Below are 22,368 nucleotides of genomic sequence, written 5' to 3'. Positions count from 1 at the left end.
TGCGAAATCATGCTCATTTCTAAAAGAAACTTGCCTTCTTAATGCATTTTGGCCGGAAAGTTACCACCCCGCCTGTCGTGGGAATCGTAGCAGGTGGGACTCGGACCATGCAAAGGTCCGTTGACCTTGGGCAGGATTTTCTGGCCTTGGAGAGAGTGTGGCCAGAAAATCCCACTCCTTTATGTAAGTTGTTAAAAACAAATGTAATTTTCCTGAAGGCGGATATTAATTAGTATCTGCAAACCTCCCCCAACTGCTGCTGAGCCCTTCGACAATATCATATGATTTAAGACGCATTTATCAGTCAGTGAATTAGTTGAACACCTCCACTTCCTTACTGATTTATGCAGCTGGTGTGTAGGCAAGTGCGAAACCACAAGATAAGAATGAAAAATTATGTGACTAATTGGGCATAAATATTATTTTAGTTATCCTACTTGGATGTATGGAGGTAGTATATGAATCAGTCTGCTGGCTGTGGTGGATGCTAATGCATTTGGCACTGTAGTACTTTGACATTCTTTAAAATACACAAGAGAAATACCTTGTATTCTCATCCATATATTTATTTTGTACTTGTTATGACTCAAACAAAGACTGTGAAACATGTCTGATTACATGTAGTAAATGGATACCTCTAGGACTTGACCTTCTAGTTAGGAAGCAGAAACTTAGAATCAAGTAGACAGCTGTTTGATTTTAAACGGGATATTCTGGTCTAGTGGTGACCACCACCACGAATTTTGATTCATTGAAAATAAGATAGTAAAAGACTGCATTAAAATAAAATACCCGACAGATCCATTTTAGATTGAATGATGTGTGAGGTGTAACGGTGGCATAATGGTAACGTCACTGGACTAGCAGATACCCAGGTGTTCGGGAAACAAAAGTTCAATTCCCATCATGGCAGCTGCCATGATTGAATTTGAATTTGAATTTGAATTCATGTAATAATCTGGAATTGAAAAGTTAGTCTTAGTAATGATATAGAAACTGTTGTCAATTGTTGTAAAAACCCATCTGGTTCACTAATGTCCTTCAGGGAAGGCATCTGCTGACCACAACCTGGTCTGCTCTATATTTGACTCTATATCCACAGCAATGTGGTTGATTTTTAACTGCCCTCTGCGATACTGTGGGAGTCACTCAGTTCAAGGGAGGCGGCCCAGAGTTGGCCTGCGGTAGGATCTTCTGTTCTCACTGCTGTCAATGAGATTTTCAATTGAAACTACCCCACTCTGCTTGAAAACCCATGGTTGGAGGTTCACCACTGGGGGGGACCAGAAGATCCCACTGTTGTGAACAGCTGAAAAATTCTGGCCATCTTTTCAGTTTAATGACCTTTCATCAGGACTAATGGTTTTTAAGCAGTTAAAAGGGGAAAAAGTGGAGAAAGAACCAAAGGAAATATCTATGATCAAATGGAAGATGGGAGACGTTAAATTGCAAAATAGTTTTTGACCTTTTTAATGAGCGTCTTTAAGACACTAATAAATGGGTATTTTCTTTTTATTCATGCGGGGGACATGAGCCTTGCTGCCTGACCAGCATTTATTGCCCATCTCGGGGGCAGCATTTTGGCACAGTGGTTAGCACTGCTGCCTCACAACACCAGGGACCTGGGTTTGATTCCTGGCTTGGGTGACTGTGTGGAATCTGCACGTTCACCCAGTGTCTGCGTGGGATTCCTCCTCCAGGTGCTCCAGTTTTCTCCCGCAATCTGAAAGACGTACTGGTTAGGTGCATTGGCCATGCTAAATTCTCCCTCACTGTACCTGAACAGGCGCCGGAGTGGGGCGACTAGAAGATTTTCACAGTAACTTCATTGCAGTGTTAATGTAAGCCTACTTGTGACACTAATAAATAAATTTTATATAAGACTTTATAGTTGCCCTTGAGAAGGTGGCCTTCTTGAATCACTGCAGTCCACGTGCTGTGGGTTGACCCACAATGCCGTTAGGGAGGGAATTTCAGGATTTTTGACCCAGCAACCACGAAGGAGTGGCGATATATTTCCAAGTCAAGATGGTGAGTGGCTTAGAGAGGAACTTGCAAGAGGTGGTGTTTCCATGTATCTGCTGCACTTGTCCATCTACATGGAAGTGGTCGTGGGTAGCAAGACAATTTTGTGTATCTTAAGCAGTCAAAAAGAGACAGATGTATGAATAATGTTAGTATGTAGTGTGAATAAGTAGGAGTGTAGGCCACTGAGAAGTAAGTAGGAGGGTATCTTCAAATAGATAATTTCAGATAGCACGCAGGTAGGAAGGTGTTCTATATCAACAGTACAGTACTTGGTAAGAAATGATGGGACTGCAGTTTCTTATGAAAGTGAGGAAAGACCATTGTGGTCTATGACTTACTGTTGGAACCATTAGTCATTTTCTCCAGAGTATTTACAGTACAATGCACTGGTAAAAATCTCATTACTTGCTTACCATGATATATGGAGTTCCTGCCAACTCAACACAATGTTTAAAATCATATTGTATGTTGGCCTTTTTGAAAAATTCACTGGAGTTAATAGTTACAAATAGATACAAAAATGCATAGGTAGATATTTATTTCACCAGATTAAAAAGGAAGTTATACCTTTGACCAAGCCACTGGACTGTTGCATATTAATTATAATCCTTGACTTCAAGTTGGGCCATAGTAAGTTGGACACTGCACTTACCTTTGACATCGCTAGTCAAATCCAACCTAGATTGCTGGAAGTAAATTATCCCATGATTTTCTGTTTATACAATTTTTTGGGAAAAAAAACTTGGCACCATTTGGCACTCAGACAAGAATGACTTTTAAGTTTAGGGTCATATCCTGAACGAACATTGCTTTACGTGTTAGTTTAAACCTGATGGAAGTCCACTTTAGCCATTTTGGACTGCTTAATCATTAATTGTTTGCAAAACTAATGCTTCATGATGTTATGAAGGCAAGCCTCTCCCTTCTCTCTCTCTCTCTCTCTCTCTCACTTTCTCTCTCTCTTTCGCCCCTTCTGGCTCCTCTTATTATTCAGGTCATCCGAGGGTGATGTTGTCATGCTTTTGACTCATCCGCACCCTTTTCCCCACATCAGAGAAGAACAGAAGATGGATTTTGGCAGCTCCCAGCTATGAGAACTGAATTCCATGGGCTGGTTGCACACTTTATTTCTCAGTCCATAGTAGACAGTTCTCCAGTTTGGCTGCTCTGTCCTTCAGCATTTCTTCGGTCTTGATCTCTAGGTTGAGTAAATCTGCATATCTGAGCATGTCGCTCTTTACCTTTCCAATTTCTTTAGTTATCTTTCCCAGCTAGTTTTTACTTGGGTATAATCAGCATTGAAGATCTGTCATATAAACCTGACAGTTGAACCATCCTAAAAGGTGGATACTTCTTGATTTTAAAAAAACTGAATAACATTTTTGCCATATAGCTTCCATAGGATTTGTTTTGTCTTCACAAGTTGGTCCATGAGCCAGAAGAGGCAGGATGGATAAATAACAAAATTACCAGTGATTGGACACAGATAATTAAGAGGAAAATCATCAGTTTTTATAATTATAAAATATTTTGAGAGTGAATAGAGAAAGATCTCTTCTTGAGAAGAATGCATAAGTCAAACATTAAAATTATTGTTGTGAATGGAGGTTAGGAATTTTTTATATTCTAAATTTAACTTTGCTAACCAGCGACTATTCAACTTCAGCCAGCATGCAACTTTTTCACTAAGTATTTTTCAGTAAATTGCCAGCAGCCAAGAGCTTTGTTCAGTGTTGGTAACTTGGGACTAGTGCTTGTTAAGTTACAATTTTGTGTACACACTGTAGAATTATTTTTCAGTGGTATTTCAATCTGTAATCTTTGGAATTCTAATTATTACAGTGCTGTCAGTATGACCACTATCTTGTACATTTTCTTCTAGAGTACAAAGGTTGTTCTTTTGGAAGATCTAGCCTCTCATTTTGGCTTGAGGACACAGGTAAGCTGGATTAAAAAGAGAGCTCTTTCCTTTCTGGGTGCAGAAACATTGAAACTAGGAGCAGGATAAGGCCACTCAGCACTTCGAACCTCCTCTGCCATTTGGTATGATACTGGCTGATCCTCTATTTCGGTGCCACGTTCCTCCTTTCTTCCCATACCTTTCGATGCCTTTAAAATCTAAACATTTATCTATCTCTTTCAGTGACTTGGCCACCACAGCCTTCTGTGTAGAGCATTCCACAGGTTCACTACCTTTTGAATGATAACATTTCTGCTCTTCTCAGTCTTAAATGGTCTACCCTGTATCCTGAGACAGTATCCCCTGGTTCTAGATTTCCGTGATGTCGAGGTGCCAGCGCTGGACTGGGGTAAGCACAGTAAGAAGTCTCACAACAGGTTTATTTGGTAGCACAAGCTTTTGGAGTCACGCTCCTTCATCAGGTGAATCAGGATTTTAACCTGGTGTTGTGAGACTTCTTACTGTAGATTTCCAACCAGGAAATGTCCTCCCTGCACCTAGTCTGTCCAGCTCTGTTAGAATTTTTAAGTGCTTCAATAAGATTATAAACTGCTGGTAGGCCTACTCGAACCAATCTCTCCTCGTAGGACAGTCCCACCAATCCCCATGTCAGGGACAGCTGTTCTCCTTAGTAGAAAGGTCAGTCACAGGGGGCAATGGTGAGGGGCAGGCGGTTCGGGGGATGTGAGGAAAAACACTTTTTTTTACCCAGAGGATGGCGATAGTCTGGAATGATTGGTAGAGGGGAAGTGCCTCACGTATTTTAAGAAGTGTCTGGATGAGCACTTGGCACTTCATAACATTCAGGGCTATGGGCCAAGTGCTAGCAGATGGGATTAGGCAAGAGTACATTGCATTCCCTCTGTGGCAAATATATATTTTCTTAGGTAGAGAGATCAAAACTGTACACAATACATGGTGTGATCTCACCAAGGCCCTGTATAACTGTAGTAAGACATCCCTACTTCTGAACTCAAATTCTCTTGCAGTGAAAGCCAACATAATATTTGCCTCCCTAATTGCTTGCTGGTCCTGCCTCTTTACTTTTGTTGACTGGTGTACAAGGATACTCAGATCCTTTTCTACGTCCACACTTCCCAATACACCAGCATTTAAATAACACTTCTGTTTTTCACAGCAAAGCATGTAACTTCACGTTCAAGCACATTGTACTGCATCTGCCTTGTGTTTCTTCACTCAAAGGGTGGTGAATCTCTGGAATTCTCTGTCCGTTGAGGTGGTGGAGGCTACCTCGCTAAGTATTTTTAAGACGCGGGTTGATGGGTTTCTGATGAGAGGGGATTAAGGGTTATGGGGAGAGGGCGGGAATGTGGAACTGAGCCACGACAGATCAGCCATGATCTTATTGAATGGCGGGGCAGGCTTGAAGGGCCAGATGGCCTACTCCTGCTCCTATTTCTTATGTTTGCCCACTCCTCAACTTGTTTAATCACCTTGAAGCCTCCTTGCATTCTCCTCACAACTTAGAATCCCCCCCAGTTTTGTTACCAAGCTTGGAAATGTTACATTTGGTTCCCTCATCCAGATTATTTATTTATGCATGAACAGCTGGGGCCCAAGAATTTTGCTCAGTAACATTTGAACTGCAAACACTGTTGTTAATGAAGGCAACTGTGGCAAAGCAATGCAATGTAAAGCAACTCCCATGAAGAAGAAATGGATATATGGTAACTTTAAGAAAGCTGCATCAGTGTTTAATGTAATTCTTTGGTTGCATTTTGCATCAAACTCCATGTCTGATGACTAATTGCAATAATTCGTCCTATTTTTTCATAGATTTGCACATCCAGTAAATTGCAAATGTCATTTTATTCTATTGTCCCCAGGACTTAGCTGTAAGGGACAGATAATGTTTTGACTTTCCATAATTAGCTAGCAGATTTACCGTTTCTTGATTTCATTATTACAAAATCGACTTGAGTTCCCCTGAAGGATCAGTTGGAATTGCTCAGTGAGATATATTTTTAATAGAATCATACAATGCAGAAGAGGCCCTTTGGCTCATCAAGTCTGCGCTGGCACACGAGAAACACCTGAACTCCCACCTAATCCCATCTGCTTGCTCTTGGCCCATAGCCCTGAATGTTATGTGCCAAGTGCACATCCAGACACTACTTAAAAGACGTGAGGCAATTCCCCTCTACCAATCATTCCAGACCGTCACCATCTTCTGGGTAAAAAAAGTGTTTTTCCTCACATCCTCCTGCCCCTCACCATTGCCCCCTATGACTGACCTTTCTACTAATGAGAACAGCTGCTCCTGATCCACTCTGTCCATGTCTCTCGTAATCTTGTCACCTCGATCAGTCTTTTCTGCTCCAATGAAAGCAACCCAAGCCTAGCCAACCTCTCTTCATAACTTAAATGTTCCATCCTGTGGAGCATCCTGGTGAATCTCCTCTGCACCCGCTCCAGTGCAATCACATCCTTCTGATAATGTGGTGACCAGAATTGCACACTGTACTCCAGCTGTAGCTTCACCAGAGTTCTAACTACATGGAAAGTAGGAAAATTCTATATTCAATCCCTGATTACGTTTAACTCATCGTAAGTTATCTCAGCCTCAGAACATCACTTCAAGTGTTCCTTCGTGCCCCAGGTCCAACCATCTTTAGCTGCTTCATCAACATAAGAACACAAGAAACAGGAGCAAGAGCAGGCCATTTGGTCCTTTCAGTCTGTTGCAGCATTCAATAAGACAATGAATAAAAAAGAGTACAGCACAGGAACTGGCCCTTCGGCTATCAAGCCTGCGTCGATCGCATTGTCCTATCTAGACCAACTGCCTGTATCCCTCTGTTCCCCATCTGTTCATATGTCTATCCAGACAAGTCTTAAATGTCCCTAACGTGTCTGTCTCAATCACCTCACTTGGCAGTGCATTCCAGGCCCCCACCACCTTCTGTTTAAAAACAAACTTCACCTGCAGATCTCTACTGAACCTTTACCTTGAACTTTTGCTCCCTTGTAATTGTCATTTCTGCCCTGAGAAAAAGCTTCACCTTACCTGAGCCCATCATAATTTTATAAACTTCTATCAGGTCGCCCCTCAGTCTCCGTCTTTCCAGGGAGAAGAATCCCAGTTTATTCAATCTCTCCTCATAGCTAATACCCTCCATACCAGACAACATCCTGGTAAACCTTTTCTGTATTCCCTCCAAAGCCTCCATGTCGTTCAGGTAGTATGGTGATCAGAATTGGACACAGTATTCCAAATGTGGCCGAACCAACGTTTTATATAACTAACATAATTTGCCAACTTTTATACTCAATGCCCTGTCCGTTGAAGGTAAACATGTTATATGCTTTCCTCACCATCTTTTCCACCAGTGCTGCCACTTTTAAGGATCTGTGTACCTGAACTCCCAGATCTCTCTATGTATCTGTGCTCCTGATGGTTCTGTCGTTTATTTTATAGTTTCCACCTGAACTGGATCTACCAAAATGCATCACCTCACATTTGTCTAGATTAAATTCCACCTGCCATTTCGCCGCCCAATTTTCCAGCCTATCCATATCCTGCTGTATTCTCTGACAATCTTCATCATTATCCATAAACATGCTAATCAGACCAGCTATGTTTTCTTCCAAGTCATTTACGTATATTACAAACAGCAGAGGTCCCAGCACTGATCCCTGCGGAAGGCCACTAGTTACAGACCTCCACTCAAAAAACCATCCTTCCACCAGTACCCTCTGTCTTCTATGGCCAAGCCAGTTCTGAATCCATCTAGCTTAGTTCGCCCTGTCCCATGTGATTTAACCTTTTGCACCTTTTGCCATGGGGGATCTTGTCAAATCTTTTACTAAAGGAAGAACAACATCTACAGCCCTTCTCTCGTCAATAATTTTTGTCACCTCTTCAAAAAACTCAGTCAAATTAGTGAGACATGATCTCCCTTGTACAAAACCATGCTGTCCGTTGCCAATAAGACCATTCAGTTCAATTGTGTATAAATCCTATCCCTAAGAATCTTCAGCAATTTCACTATCACTGACATCAAGCTCGCTGGCCTATAATTACCCGGGGTTATCCTTGCTACCCTTCTTAAACAAAGGAACAACATTGGCTGTCCTCCAATCCACTGGGACCTCACCTGTGGCCAACAAGTAATCAAAGATTTCTGTAAGAGGCCCAGCAATTTCCTCTCTTGTCTCCCTCAATAATCTGGATAGGTGCCATCTGGCCCTGGGGATTTGCCTACCTTAATACCTTTTAATACACCTAACACTTCCTCCTTTGTAATGATGACTTGCTCTGGAGGAGTCATCCTCTACAATCCCCTCCGAGACACCATCAATCAACATGTCCCTTGCCTTCGTGTATACGATGCAAACTCATTAAGAATCTCACCCACTCCCTTTGGTTCTACACATAATTTCCCTCCTTTGTCCTTAAATGGACTGACTTTTCTCGCTACCCTCTCGTTCCTAATATATGTATAAAATGCCTTGGGATTCTCCTTAATCCTGCCTGCCAAGGACATTTCGTGATCCTTTTTGCCCTCCTAGCTCCCTGTTTGAGTTCTTTTCCACTTATCCTGTATTCTTCAAGTGTTTTATCTGTTTTTAGTTGTTTAGACCTCTTGGCATGTGCCTGTCCTGCACTCCAATCAGCTGCTGCTTAAGAGTCCTGCATCCCAGATGTGGATTTACCCTCAAATACGCTTTCCCAAACAATAGCCTCCAAATCTTGCCTAATCTGGTTATAATTAGCCTTCCCCCAATTTAGCACCTTAACCCTAGGACAACACTTGTCCTTTTCCAAGAGCATCAAATCCTGATGGAATTATCGCCGTTTGCCACACGTTCACCTACTGCAATTTTGATGACCTGTCCTGGCTCATTCCTTAGTACAGGTCTAATATAGCCTCCTTTCCAGTCGGACTATCTACATATTGTTCCAAAAAACCTTGGACACACTTAACAAATTCCTCATCATCTGGAACCCTAGCCCTAAGGGATTTCCAGTCAATATGAGGAAAATTAAAATCTCCCGCTCCAACGAAGTGTGAAAAAAAAACTCTTACCTTACAAAATGTAGCTCAGATTCTACTTCTATGATCCTGGGAATGAATGGGTTAAGGACACAGGTGACCTGATTTATAAAGAACCAATTGGGAGCCTTCCTCTCTTTTGAAAGTCTGACGTCAGCAGGAAATAATCCTGAAGGCTGGGGTTCTGATTCTGGCCTTGGGGGCTGAGCCTCCTCAAAGACTCGAGCATTATTCATACACTTACTGCCCTCAGTCTCTGCTTCCTGAGTGCTGATTTGGGTCTCACGGGTTGGTCCTCTCAGCTAGGCCTCCTTGTTTTTACTTTGCTTGCCCTCCTCAGTGCCTTTTTTTGGTTAGAGGAGAGAGAGGGAAACACTAATGATTGATGCCTTAACTCCACTTTTTTCTAGCCGACCCCCAATAACCTTTGACTCCTTATTGGTCACGACCTTCCCTCCATCGTAAGTCAGAAGTAGGGAGGTTTACTGATGATTACAGAGTGATCAGTTCTATTTGTAACTCCTCGGATACTGTAGCAGCCGCAAGTCCTGGACAACATTTGGGCTTGGATGGTGAGTGGCAAGTAAGTTGTAGACCACAAAAGTGCCAGAAAATTACCATCTTCGAAAGGGAAAATGTAATGAGTACCATTCCAATAATGCTCAAAGCTTGACACTATCCAGGACAAAGCCATCCAATTAATTAGCACCCCATCACCTTAAACATTAATTCCCTCCACCACTGATGCATGGTGACAGCAGTGTGTACCATACAGTTCACCAAGGCTACTTTGACAGCACTTTCCAAGCCGGTGACCCCTCCCACTTATGAGGGCAGCACAATTTATGGGAGCACCACGACAAGCAACCTCCCCTTCAAGTCACACAACATCCTAATTTGGAACTATATCACTGTTCCTACACTGTTGCTGAGTCAAAATCCTGAAATTCCTCTCCTCACAGCACCATGGGTACACCTGCACCTGGTTCAAAAAGGCAGCTCACCATCACCTTCTTGAGGGCAATTAAGGATGAGCAACAAATGCTGCCCTTGCCAGTGATGCTCACATTCCATGAGAGAGTTTTAAAAAGGACGGGTTGCAGCTGGCAGCAATGGAGCAGTGGGAAATGATTGGAATTGGGCTGAGTGGGAAAGGATCAGCTAGAATTCCTGTTTCTGATCACTACATAGTGACCCTCGCTGGAAATTCACTTTTGTGCAGATAATTTGACTCAACTGAAACAATTTGAATAGTTTAGCATGTCTTAATTGTCAGTGGAATGTGATTCAATATTTTGACTGCCTTCTAATTAGTAATTTTTAATTTGTTTTAAGGATGCTATTAACAGACTCCAAGATTTGATTGCTGAAGGAACTCTGACAGGTAAGCCACTGGTACATAGGAACAGGAGAAGGCCATTCAGCCCCTCGAGCCACTGCCATTCAGTGAGATCATGGCTAATCTGTAGCCTTTGATCCATATCCCTTAATATATTTGCTTAACAAAAATGTATCTATCTCATTTAAAACAATTATCAACTGCCATTTGTGGAAGAAAATTCCAAATATATCCTCCCCTTTGTGTGCAGTCGTACTTCCTAACATCTCCCCTGAATGGTCTGGCTCTAATTTTAGGCTATGCCTATTAGTTTTAGAATCTCCAACCATTGAACTATGCAGAAGGCGGCCATTTGGCTCATCATGTCCATGCCAGTGGAAATAGTAGAGACAGTTTATCTTTATCTACTCTCTCTTTTCCTGATATTAGCTTGAAAAATTTGATCAGTTCGCCCCTTAATCTTCGAAGTTCTAGAGAGGAAAGGCCTAATTTAACACAGAACATAGAACACTACAGCACAAACAGGCTCTTCGGCCCACAAGTTGCACCGATCACATCCATACCTACCAAGTCATAGAACTATCTGTAACTCCCAGTCCCATTAAATTCCATATATTCATCCAGAAGTCTTTTAAAAGACCCCAGTGAGTTTGCCTCTACCACCACTGACGGCAGCCGATTCCACTCACTCACCACCCTCTGAGTGAAAAACTTACCCCAACATCTCCTGTGTACTTGCTTCCCAGCACCTTCAACCTGTGTCCTTTCACAGTGACTGTTTCAGCCCTGGGAAATAGCCTCCGAAAATCCACCCTATCTATTCCTATCAACATTTTAAACCTCTATCAGGTCACCTCTCAACCTTCGTTTCTCCAGGGAGAAGAGACCTCGCTCCCTCAGCCTATCTTCATAAGACCTGCCTCCCAATGCAGGCAACATCCTTGTAAATCTCCTCTGCACCCTTTCAATAGCGTCCACATCCTTCCTGTAGTGAGGCGACCAGAATTGTGCACAGTACTCCAAGTGGGGTCTGAGAAGGGTCTTATAAAGTTGCAGCATTACTTCCTGACTCCTAAGCTCAATCCCTCGATTTAATGAAGGCCAGTACACCATACGCCTTCTTGACCACATCCTCCACCTGCGAGGCCGATTTGAGCGTCCTATGGACCCGGACCCCAAGGTCCTTCTGCTCCTCAACACTGCTAAGACTCCTACCTTTGATATTGTACTCCTTCATCCCGTTGGTCCTGCCAAAATGGACCACTACACATTTATCCGTGTTGAAGTCCATCTGCCACTTCTCCGCCCAGTCTTGCATCCTATCTATGTTTTGCTGCAACTTCTGACATCCCTCCAGACTATCCACAACACCACCAACCTTCGTATCATTGGCGAACTTACTAACCCATCCCTCCACTTCCTCATCCAGATCATTTATGAAAATGACAAACAGCAAGGGTCCTAGAACAGATCCCTGGGGCACTCCACTGGTGACCCCTAATTTGCATAATCTTTCCTCATAACTTAACCCCTGAAGTCCAGGCATCATTCTTGAAAGTTACGTTGTACTTTCTCCAACGCCTATATATCCTTCCTAACGTACAGTGCCCAGATCTTCCCTCAATACTCTAAGTCGGGTCCTTGTGCTGCAGTCCTCTAGATGTAAAGGTCAGCATTTCATTAGCCATCCTGAGTATTGTCTTCACCTGTTCGTGGCATTTTAAAGACTTTTGCGTTTGAACATCCATTATGTTGAATTTCATACCATTCAGAAAGTACCCTAATCTATCCTTTTTCAGTTCAAAATGGATAATTTCACACTTGCTTACATCAAAATCTATCTCGCCACTGTTTTGCCCTTTCACATAGTCTGTCAATATCTCTTTGTAATTTTGTGCTATTATCTACACTGTCCACAATGCTGCTCAACTTTGTGTCATCAGCGAATTTGGATATATGACTTTCTGTGCATTATCCAAGTAGTTGATAAAATAATGTGAATAATTGAGGCTCTAACAAAGATCCTTGTGGGACATCACTAGTCACAACATGTCTTGATGACCTACCCATTATCCCTGCTTTCTGTCGCCTGCTGCTCAAACCAATTTTGCAGCTGTGTCGGTAATTTATCCTCAATTCTATGGGCCTCTACCTTAGTTAACAGTCTGTTATGTAGGGTTTATCAAATGATTTGATTTATTGTTACATGTATTGGTATACAGTGAAAAGTATTGTTTCATGTGCACTATATAGATGACGCATACTGTACAGAAGGAAAGGGGAGAGTGCAGAAAAAATGCCTTCTGGAAGTCCATATAAACATCATCCATAGACGTTCCCCTGTCCACTACTTTAGTCACCTCTTCAAAAAAATTCAGTGAGGTTTGTTAGGCAAACCTGTGTAAAGTTCATTTATTAATCACAAGTAAGCTTACATTAACACTGCAATGAAGTTACTGTGAAAATCCCCTAGTTGCCACACTCCGGTGCCTATTTGGGTACACTAGGAAGAATTTAGCATGGCCAAGACACTTAGCCAGCACTTCTTTCGCACTGTGGGCGGAAACTGGAGCACCCAGAGGGGCTCTGCAAACTCTGCACGGACCCAAGCTGGGAATCGAACCCAGGTCCCGGGTGCTGTGAGGTAGCAGTGCTAATCACTGCTACGCTAACCACGCTGGATGAATCCACGCTGGCTCTCTTATTAACTGAAAATTTTCGAGGTGTTCAGTTATCCTATCCTTGATTATAGACTCCAATAATTACCACACCACAGATGTTCGGCTAACTGCCCTATAATTCCCTGATTTTCTTCTTTCACTCTCCTAAAAAGCAGTGACATGAACAATTTTCCAATCCAGAGGGACGAGTCCTGAATCTAGGGAACTTGGAAAGATGATAGGGCATCAACAATGTGCTCCCCTACTTCCTTTCAGTTGGAAACCATCAGGTCCTGGGGATTTACCACTCTTCAGATCCATCAGTCTCCTTATTATCAACGTTTTACTTGCATTGATTTTATTTAGACCCTGTTCCCAATCTAATTTCCTCAGAACTTCTGGCAAGCTATCCTCCTTTCCTCCTGTAACTACTGAGGCATTTAAAAAAAGACTTTGAGGTTCGTTAAAGTGGATCTGTTTTAATGAACTGATAGAATTATCAGCAAGAAAATTGTTTTCAAAAAAAGCAGTGTATTCTGGTGTTGATTTGTATTCTCTAAGTAAATAATTGGCAGTATAGAGCATTAAAAACATATTTATTTTGTTCAGATAGTGAACACACAGTGTTAGTAATTAATGAAAGTTAGTTTTCTTCCAGGTGTCATAGATGATCGTGGAAAATTCATCTACATCACTGAAGGCGAACTTGCAGCAGTGGCTCAGTTTATCAGACAGCAAGGGCGCATTTCAATAGTTGAACTGGCACAAGCCAGCAACACACTGATCAATCTTAATCCGGACTCGAGGTCTACTCCAGAAACTATGGCCTAATATTCACTCAATTATTTAAATACAAATAAAGCTGCAAACTATATTGTTTTGATTTCTCAGTTCCAACTGAATTCTTTTTGAAAATGCTTTCACATGCCACATTGCATTATGGTGATCCAGACACCGCCATTGTCTGAACCTGTCTTCATTGAACTTATGAACTCAGCAACTTGTGCAGTTGCCATAGGATCCACTTTAGACCCAGCTGTCACATAAATCTTTGGTTTTCATGCAAAACGCATCTTTGATGGAATGACACCTAACCACTTTTCCTTTGTGTAACTCTAAAATGTAAATGATACGTTGTCAGTATTTGAATCCACATTCGCATGTAAGAATTTCCTTGTACACCTTAATGGGCTCCATCCTGTGCTCAAATTCACCTTTGAAATGGAATAGTTAAACTATCTCTCTTGATGTGCTGGATGAGAAATTTGCCATTGAATTCTCTACTACTGCCTACTTTAAGCCTCCATTTTCTTATCCACATACCCATTGGGATTCTTAGAGTTCTCCGTGCCATAAGATTGGCCTATAGGCAACCTTGTAAATCTACACTGTGAGCTAATTTTGCTCACAGTGCAAGCTTGTTGCACTCTGGTGCAACAAAGCCATCCTGTGGGATAATACTAACCCTGATCAGACTATTGCTCACTATATATAATCACACAAACTCGTGAATGAGCCAATAATTGCCACTTCTGGCCCTGAAAATTGCCCAGCCTAACTCTGATTGTGCTGGAAGGTTAAGGTGTCTCAAAGCTTTGAGCAACAGGGGAAGCTGTCTGTTTCACACTGCCACTATGCAGCAGCACCATGAGAGGTATTCTTCACATTTAGGACGTTGATGTAAAGTCAAAAAGACATTTTGTCTATCACAATGAATAATGCAGTATAAGCATTTAAGTGTCTGTGTGACGCCAGGTATGTAGGCCGTACCTCCCAGTGACTGCAAGATCAAACAGCACATTCCTTTTCTCAACCAACCCATTCTTGTAAAACTCAGAACATACTTAGAATCATAGAATCCCCACAGTGCAGAAGGAGGCCATTCGGCCCATCGAGCCTGCACTGACAACAATCCCACCTCTGCAAGCCTACATGTTTACCCTACTAATCCCCCCGACATCCCCCTAACACTAAAGAGCAATTTAGCATGGCCAATCAACCTAACCCACACATTTTTGGACTGTGGGAGAAAACCCATGCAGACATGGGAAGAATGTGCAAATTCCACACAGATAGTCACTGAAGCCAGAATCGAACCTGGGTCCCAGGCATTGTGAGGCAGCAGTTCTGGCCATTATGCCACTGTGGTGCCCACTGTGCTATCCACTGTCTAATGTTAGATTTGATTCTGCTTTTAGGTAGTATTTATGAAACAATCCTAATTAAGCAAAGAATTACACAGAAAACAATTTAGGATCATCAGACTGGCTTACAGTGTTGTTCACATAGGAGAGCTAAAAACTATATATTTGTACACAACCCATGTCCTTTGTGGTCCCAAAGAGCATTTCCACATATTGCCCCCTTTTCAATCATAGCTTAGGGATAGCCAATCAGCAGCTCATTCTCCAGATCAATGCCTCTACCAATCAGAGTTGACCTAATTGATTTGAGTTTAAAGGAAAGCTTGGCAGTTAACTGTTCCCTGGTGCATCCTCCATGGCAATGCCTCTACCAATTGGAGCCAACTTGACAACCAATCAGCACTTTCTTGGATGCAGTATAAATCACTGATCCTGCTACAATTAGTAACCTTGTGAATCTGGCCTGATGAATGCAAGGGGTAAACCTTTGACAACATGTCTCTTTTTTTCAGAAGTGCTTTATTTTGCATTTATAATTTAGTTGGGTTTTTGTTTTATTTATTTGTAAGGTGGTGATTTACTACTGCTTCTCTGTGTGCCATCTGAAAATAGTCCTTCACCTATTTTCTATTCTCTAGAGTAGGATTCTCCTCCTGTTCTATTGCTTTTGTTGACTTGTGGCCTGGCTCATTATCTGGCCAGTTGAGCTAGTTTGAGAAAAACACTAGCCCAAATAAGCCTGCTGAGAACTTCCAACCAGTGTTGTATAAACCAGCTTGAGCAGCAACTTCTGATGGGAATTGAAATTAGATATTTGAATATAAATAATACACCCCATTTGCACAATGAATCTCTAACAGGCCAATGCTGTGACCAATTGCAGGATTATAATCATAGAAACCCTGCAGTGCAGAAGGAGGCCATTTGGCCCATCAAGCATGCACCAACAACAAACCCACCCAGGCCCTATTCCCGTAACCCCACGTACTTACCCTATTAATCTCTCCTGACATTAAGGGGCAATTCAGCACGGCCAATCAACCTAACCCACATATCTTTGGACTGTAGGAGAAAACCGGAGCACCCAGAGGAAATGAGGATATCTTGTTTTCCTGCCCATTGGGCACTTTGATTTCTTTTGGGAAAATTGCACCCTTTGTGTCCAGCCTAAGTATGATTACTGTCATGAATACAAGTTAAACAGAAGTTACTGGTTTGCATAATTCAACATTTGGGCATAGCAGTGTTTTTTACAGGAATTGTGTAACATGTAGGTTGAAGATCAGAAGTCACTCTATATAAAATAATAAAAGCCAAATACTGTCAGCGCTGGAAGTATGAAATAAAACGAGAAAACTCAGCAGGTCTGCAGTAACTTTGGAGAGTGAGACAGAGTTAATGTTTTGAGTCAAACACACCACCTTTCAATTCCTTTCTTCAATACCTTATCTGTATATTTGTGTGTTTTGTAAGTCTTGTTAGGAACAGCAAAACCAGACCTTAAAAATAAACTCATTCTTTCAGACAACTGCATGATACAGCTGTTCTACACTATCGAATAATGCCTAGTTCAGTTGAGTTACTCAGATAGTGTTAAAGACTAAGGCAGGTGCTAATAGTGGCTTAAAGTTCAAGCAGATACTGGAAGGGAAATGGAAAACAATGAAGGTGAACATATCTGAAAGAGATCAATGGAAATGTCATCAGAGAGAAGCACAGAACTTTAAGATAGGTATTCCTGGAGGAGAGGTGGCAGTGAATTCAGCATTTAACAGTATATAACGGCATGGAGGTCAGTCATCAATGGAATGCCCCAGGGATCTGGGACCCTTACGCTTTGTGATTTTTATAAATGACCTGGTTGAGGAAGTCGAGGGATGGGTTGGTAAGTTTGCTGATGACACAAAGGTTGGAGGTGTTGTGGATAGTGTGGACAGATCTCAGAAGTTGCAGTGAGACATTGATAGGATGCAAGACTGGGCGGAGAAGTGGCAGATGAAGTTCAACCCAGATAAGTTTGAAGTGGTTCATTTTGGCAGGTCAAATAGGATGGCAGATTATAATATTAATGGTGGGACTCTTGGCAGTGCGGAAGATCAGAAGGATCTTGGGGCCCCCTAGTCCTACTGTCTTTTTTGAGCGTAGGACCCTGGTCAGACCCCACTTGGAGTACTGTTCTCAGTTCTGGTCGCCTCATTACAGGAGGGATGTGGAAGCCGTGGAAAGGGTGCAGAGGAGATTTACAAGGATGTTGCCTGGATTAGGGAGCATGCCCTATGAGGATAGGTTGAGGGAGCTCGGCCTTTTCTCTTTGGAGAGACGAAGGATAAGGGGTGACCTGATAGAGGCATATAAGATGTTGAGAGGTATTGATCGAGTGGATAATCAGAGGCTTTTTCCCAGGGCTGAAACAGTTGCCACAAGAAGGCACAGGTTTAAGGTGCTGGGGAGTGGGTAGAGAGGAGATGTCAGGGGTATGTTTTTCACTCAGAGAGTGGTGGGTGTGTGGAATGAGCTGCCGGCAACGGTGCTGGAGGCAGATTCGATAGGGTCTTTTAAGAGACTTTGAGATAAGTACGTGAAACTTAGTAAGATAGAGGGTTATAGGTAAGCGTAATAATCTTTAAGGTAGGGACATGTTCGGCAGATCTTTGTGGGTCGAAGGGCCTGTATTGTGCTGCAGTTTTTCTATGTTTCTATGTTGTATCCATCATATTTTTACCTCACTTCAGCTCTGAAGAAGTCATACTGACTTGATGTTAACTGTTTCTCTGAACTATTTGATGGCAGTATAGCTGATGGATATGTAATCACACATATATGTGTGTGTGTGTGTGTTTTTATATATACATACATACATACACACATATACATTTGAGTAGAGAGGTTAACCAGTTTTTATATAGAGAGTTTTGTTAAATTGCAATTTGCATTCTATACAACATTGTTACATTACTGAGGCAAGTTTTTGGAATTTTCCCTTGTACCAAATATAAGCTCATATGAAAATGTACTTTTCTGTGGTGCTCTCATCTCCTGCTTTTGACTCCTGATTTGGAGTGGTTTTCGAAAAGAAATTGAAATATTGGTTGTAGATATTTGCAAAATAAAAATTGTTTAATTATTATTTTTCTTACTGGCTTTTAAATGTGATATTCTAAATTAAATTAAAAATATTTAATTGAAATTTCAGCCATTGTAGAGGAAGTCTTAAAATGCTGATTGGACATTTTCTCTCAGAAATGATTCTCAAATTAAATTTACTGATCTTAAAAGTTAGAGGAAAACACACACTATTTGTTTATAATAGATACTAATACATTTCAGAAGATTTGAGAGCAAATATATTTTTATTTGCATCTGAAAAACTTCCTATTTGATATCAAAAGAGAAAATGCAAATCCATAATAGGCCTGTCAACATCTGCAAGAGAAAATGAGTAAAACGTTTGGATGAGTCACAATTTCAATCCGAAGTGCAACTTAACCCAATAAATAGACTTAAATTTGTAGTACAGTAAAATCTGAGTCAAATCCAAGGGGACTGGAAATTCATATAATAAACTACATCATGGAAGATGTGGAGGCGCAATGTACCATGTGAATGCATGTTTCTGTAACCTGGTGCACGGTGGCACAGTGGTTAGCACTGCTGCCCCACAGTACCAGGGACCCGGGTTCCCAGCTTGGGTTACTGTCTGTGCGGAGTCTGCACATTCTCCCCGTGTCTGCGTGAGTTTCCTCCGGGTGCTCTGGTTCTCTCCCACAGTCCAAAAGACGCGTAGGCAAGGGGCAATGGCCATGCTAAATTCTCCCTCAGCGTAGCTGAACAGGTGCCGGAGTGTGGCGACTAGTGGATTTTCACTGTAACTAAATTGCAGTGTTAATGTAAGCCTGCTTGTAACTAATAAATAAACTTAAATGTTACACATTGAGCCCTTGGTAAAGGCATTAAATACCACCCTAGTTGGGGGAGGGAGGGATGGTTGTGTTGTGGGAAAAGAATTTTTAAAATAATCTTTATTGCACTTTAATTGAACAAATGGAACTGTTATACTACTACTTTTCTGGGAGCTTTTGCTTTGCACCAAAGCTTATGAGCTCAGCAAATTTCTAACCATCCTGCTCTGATCAGCATGTTCATATGTACCCTGGCGGAAGAGGCTGGCTTGTCTGCATTGTAGGAGCACTTGTCATCCATGGAATCCTACAGTGCAGAAGGAAGCCATTTGGCCCATCGAGTCTGCACCGACCACAATCCTACCCAGGCCCTATCCTTGTAACCCCATTTACCCTAACTAGTCCCCTGACACTAAGGGGGCAATTTATCTTGGCCAATCCCTCTAACCCGCACATCTTTTGGACTGTGGAAAGAAACCAGAGCACCCGGATGAAACCCATGCAGACACAGGGAGAACATGCAAACTTCGCGCAGACAGTGACCTGAGCCAGGAATTGAACCCAGGTGCATGGTGCTATGAGACAGCAGTGCTAACCACTGCGCCACTGTGTTGCTGAAAGCCCATGAAGGATTTCAGCATTATCTTTGCTGGCGCTGAATTGAGGTTCAGCTAAACTGGATCAACCAGTGTGGAATTTCAGCTAATCATGGGCACTGTTTGATAGCTTTTCTCATTCTGGGAATGGTCGATAGCTTCAATACAAGTGGAATTTTACATCATCAAATTTTGACTCATTGGAATTCCGCTATCATCAAATTATTTTGAGAAGGCGAGCTGTATTTACACTTGTGCAATTTTTTGTGCCTCCTTAAAAATGATATCTAAACACAGCCTAGAATGTTGTTAATGCCACTCTGTTTTACAGTCCGAAGTGTGCCCACCATGTTTGTAAATGATTTATTGACTTATCTAGGCCCATTGACTGTGCCTAGAATTGGTATTGGGCTGTTTCTTTGCAGATGATATGATGTGGGGTTGCTGGTGTTGGACTGGGCTTGGGCACAGTAAGTAGACTCACAACATAAGAACATAAGAAATAGGAGCAGGAGTAGGCCATCTGGCCCTTCGAGCCTGCCCCGCCATTCAATAAGATCATGGCTGATCTGTCGTGGCTCAGTTCCACTTTCCCGCCCTCTCCCCATAACCCTTAATCCCCTCTCTTATCAAAAACCCATCAACCCGCTTCTTAAAAATATTTAGCGAGGCAGCCTCCACCACTTCAACGGGCAGAGAATTCCAGAGATTCACCACCCTTTGAGTGAAGAAGTTCCTCCTCAACTCCGTTCTGAACCGCCCCCCCTTTATCTTGAGGCTGTGCCCCCTAGTCCTACTGTCTTTTTTGAGCGGGAAGAGTCTTTCCACCTCTATCCTATCCATCCCATTCATCATCTTATACGTCTCAATGAGATCTCCCCTCATTCTTCTAAACTCTAACGAGTACAAGCCTAGTTTATTCAGCCTCTCCTCATAGCTCAACCCCCTCAACTCCGGTATCAGCCTAGTAAACCTCCTCTGCACTCCCTCCAAGGCCAAAATATCCTTGCGCAGGTGCGGCGCCCAAAACTGCACACAGTACTCCAGCTGCGGCCTCACCAATGCCCTATACAGCTGCAGCAAGACCTCCCTACTTTTATATTCAATCCCCCTCGCTATGAAGGCCAGCATCCCATTCGCCTTCCTGACCACCTGCTGCACCTGCAGGCTGGGTTTTTGCGACTCATGCACAAGGACCCCGAGGTCCCTCTGCACCGTCGCCTGCTGCAGTTTTTCGCCACGTAAGTAATAGTCCTTCCTACCATTCTTCCTACCAAAGTGGACCACCTCACACTTGCCAACATTAAATTCCATTTGCCATTTCCTGGCCCATTCGCCCAGCCTATCTAGATCCTTCTGCAGACTCTCCACACCCACCAGACTCTCCACAACACCAGGTTAAAGTCCAACAGGTTTATTTGGTAGCACAAGCTTTCGGAGCGCTGCTTCTTCAGTTGAGTGGTGAATCTGTACCTTGGTTTGGACACTCACCTGATGTAGGAGCAGTGCTCCAAAAGCTTGTGCTACTAAATAAACTGTTGGACTTTAACCTGGTGTTGTGAGACTACTTACTTTGAGATGGTAAGGTTGCAATGTCTGTCCCATGATGCCCTGAATGCAGCTGACATAGAAATGACAAATTGACCCCAATCCCACCCCCTAATTTAGCTGTTATGGGTTCAGGGTGCATGGGTGGCCTGCTCTCGTGGGACAGCTTAGTAATTATGATAATGAGACTGCATGCTTCAGATTTTAGCAACAACACGGATTTAACAGTAGAATATGGCAGCAGATGGGGAGAAACTGTTCCCACTGGTGAAAGAATTGAAAAGATTTGAAGTAATTGACAAAAGAAGCGAAAGCCACATGAAGAAAAATGTTTTCAGTTAAAGATAATTTATTACTGTCACAAGTCTGCTTACACTGACACTGCAGTGCAGTTACTGTGAAAACCCCCTAGTCGACACACTGCGGCATCTGTTCGGATACACTGAGGGAGAATTTAGCATGGCTGATGCACCTAACCAACACATCTTTTAGACTGTGGGAGGAAACCAGAGCACCCAGAGGAAATACATGCAGACACGGGGAGAATGTGCAGACTCCACACAGACAGTGAGCCAAACCAGGAATCAAACCCAGGCCCCTGGTGCTGAGGCAGGAGTGCCAACCACTGTGCCATAGTGCTAGCACTGCTTGTGAGTTGTTATGGCCATGGGAGATGATCAGGAATACCTGCTCCCCTATTAGGCAATTGGAGGCTTGCGCAATAAAGAAGCAGTGGGGGAAGGGTGTGGGGAGGGGGGTTTAAAACCAGCTGGCTCCACTCAGGCTGATAGTCGAAAGACTCAGGGTTTGCCTCCAGTCTGGCTGCTGAACGGTTTTCAGAACACGCTGAATAAAGGGTGATTGATGACTGGCTTTGATTAAAATTATTACATTGGCGATAAGGAGTGGAGACATAGAGGTTTACAGCATGGAAACAGATCCTTCGGCCCAACTTGTCCATACCACCCAGTTTTTACCACGAAACTATCCCCAATTGGCCCATACTGCTTTATACCCATCTTACCCATGTAACTGTCTAATGCTTTTTAAACTACAAAATTGTACCCGCCTCTACTACTGTCTCTGGCAGCTCATTCCAGATGCTCACTCCCTCTGTGTGAATAAATTGCCCCTCTGCACCCTTTCATATCTGGTCTCACCTTAAACCAATGCCCT

General features: G+C 42.6%; 1 protein-coding gene across 2 annotated transcripts in view; it reads left to right on the top strand.

Annotated features, from left to right (window-relative positions):
• The window catches only part of ddrgk1 (DDRGK domain containing 1), a 103,700-nt gene extending 87,225 nt beyond the window's left edge, over positions 1–16,475 (top strand). For both annotated transcript variants that reach the window (XM_080197229.1, XM_080197320.1), the window contains exons 7-9: positions 3,911–3,967; positions 10,342–10,390; positions 13,664–16,475. In XM_080197229.1, coding sequence (XP_080053355.1) covers positions 3,911–3,967; positions 10,342–10,390; positions 13,664–13,836 — 279 coding nt within the window. In that variant the 3' untranslated portion in view covers positions 13,837–16,475. The remainder of the gene's footprint in view (positions 1–3,910; positions 3,968–10,341; positions 10,391–13,663) is intronic.
• The last annotated feature ends 5,893 nt before the right edge of the window (positions 16,476–22,368 follow it).

The sequence above is a fragment of the Carcharhinus amblyrhynchos genome, chromosome 1 (assembly GCF_965287045.1).
Source record: "Carcharhinus amblyrhynchos chromosome 1, sCarAmb.v2.hapA, whole genome shotgun sequence".
Classification (NCBI taxonomy): domain Eukaryota; kingdom Metazoa; phylum Chordata; class Chondrichthyes; order Carcharhiniformes; family Carcharhinidae; genus Carcharhinus; species Carcharhinus amblyrhynchos.
The sequence above is the reverse complement of the archived record's forward strand: the minus strand, read 5'-3'. Positions and strand labels throughout refer to the sequence as shown.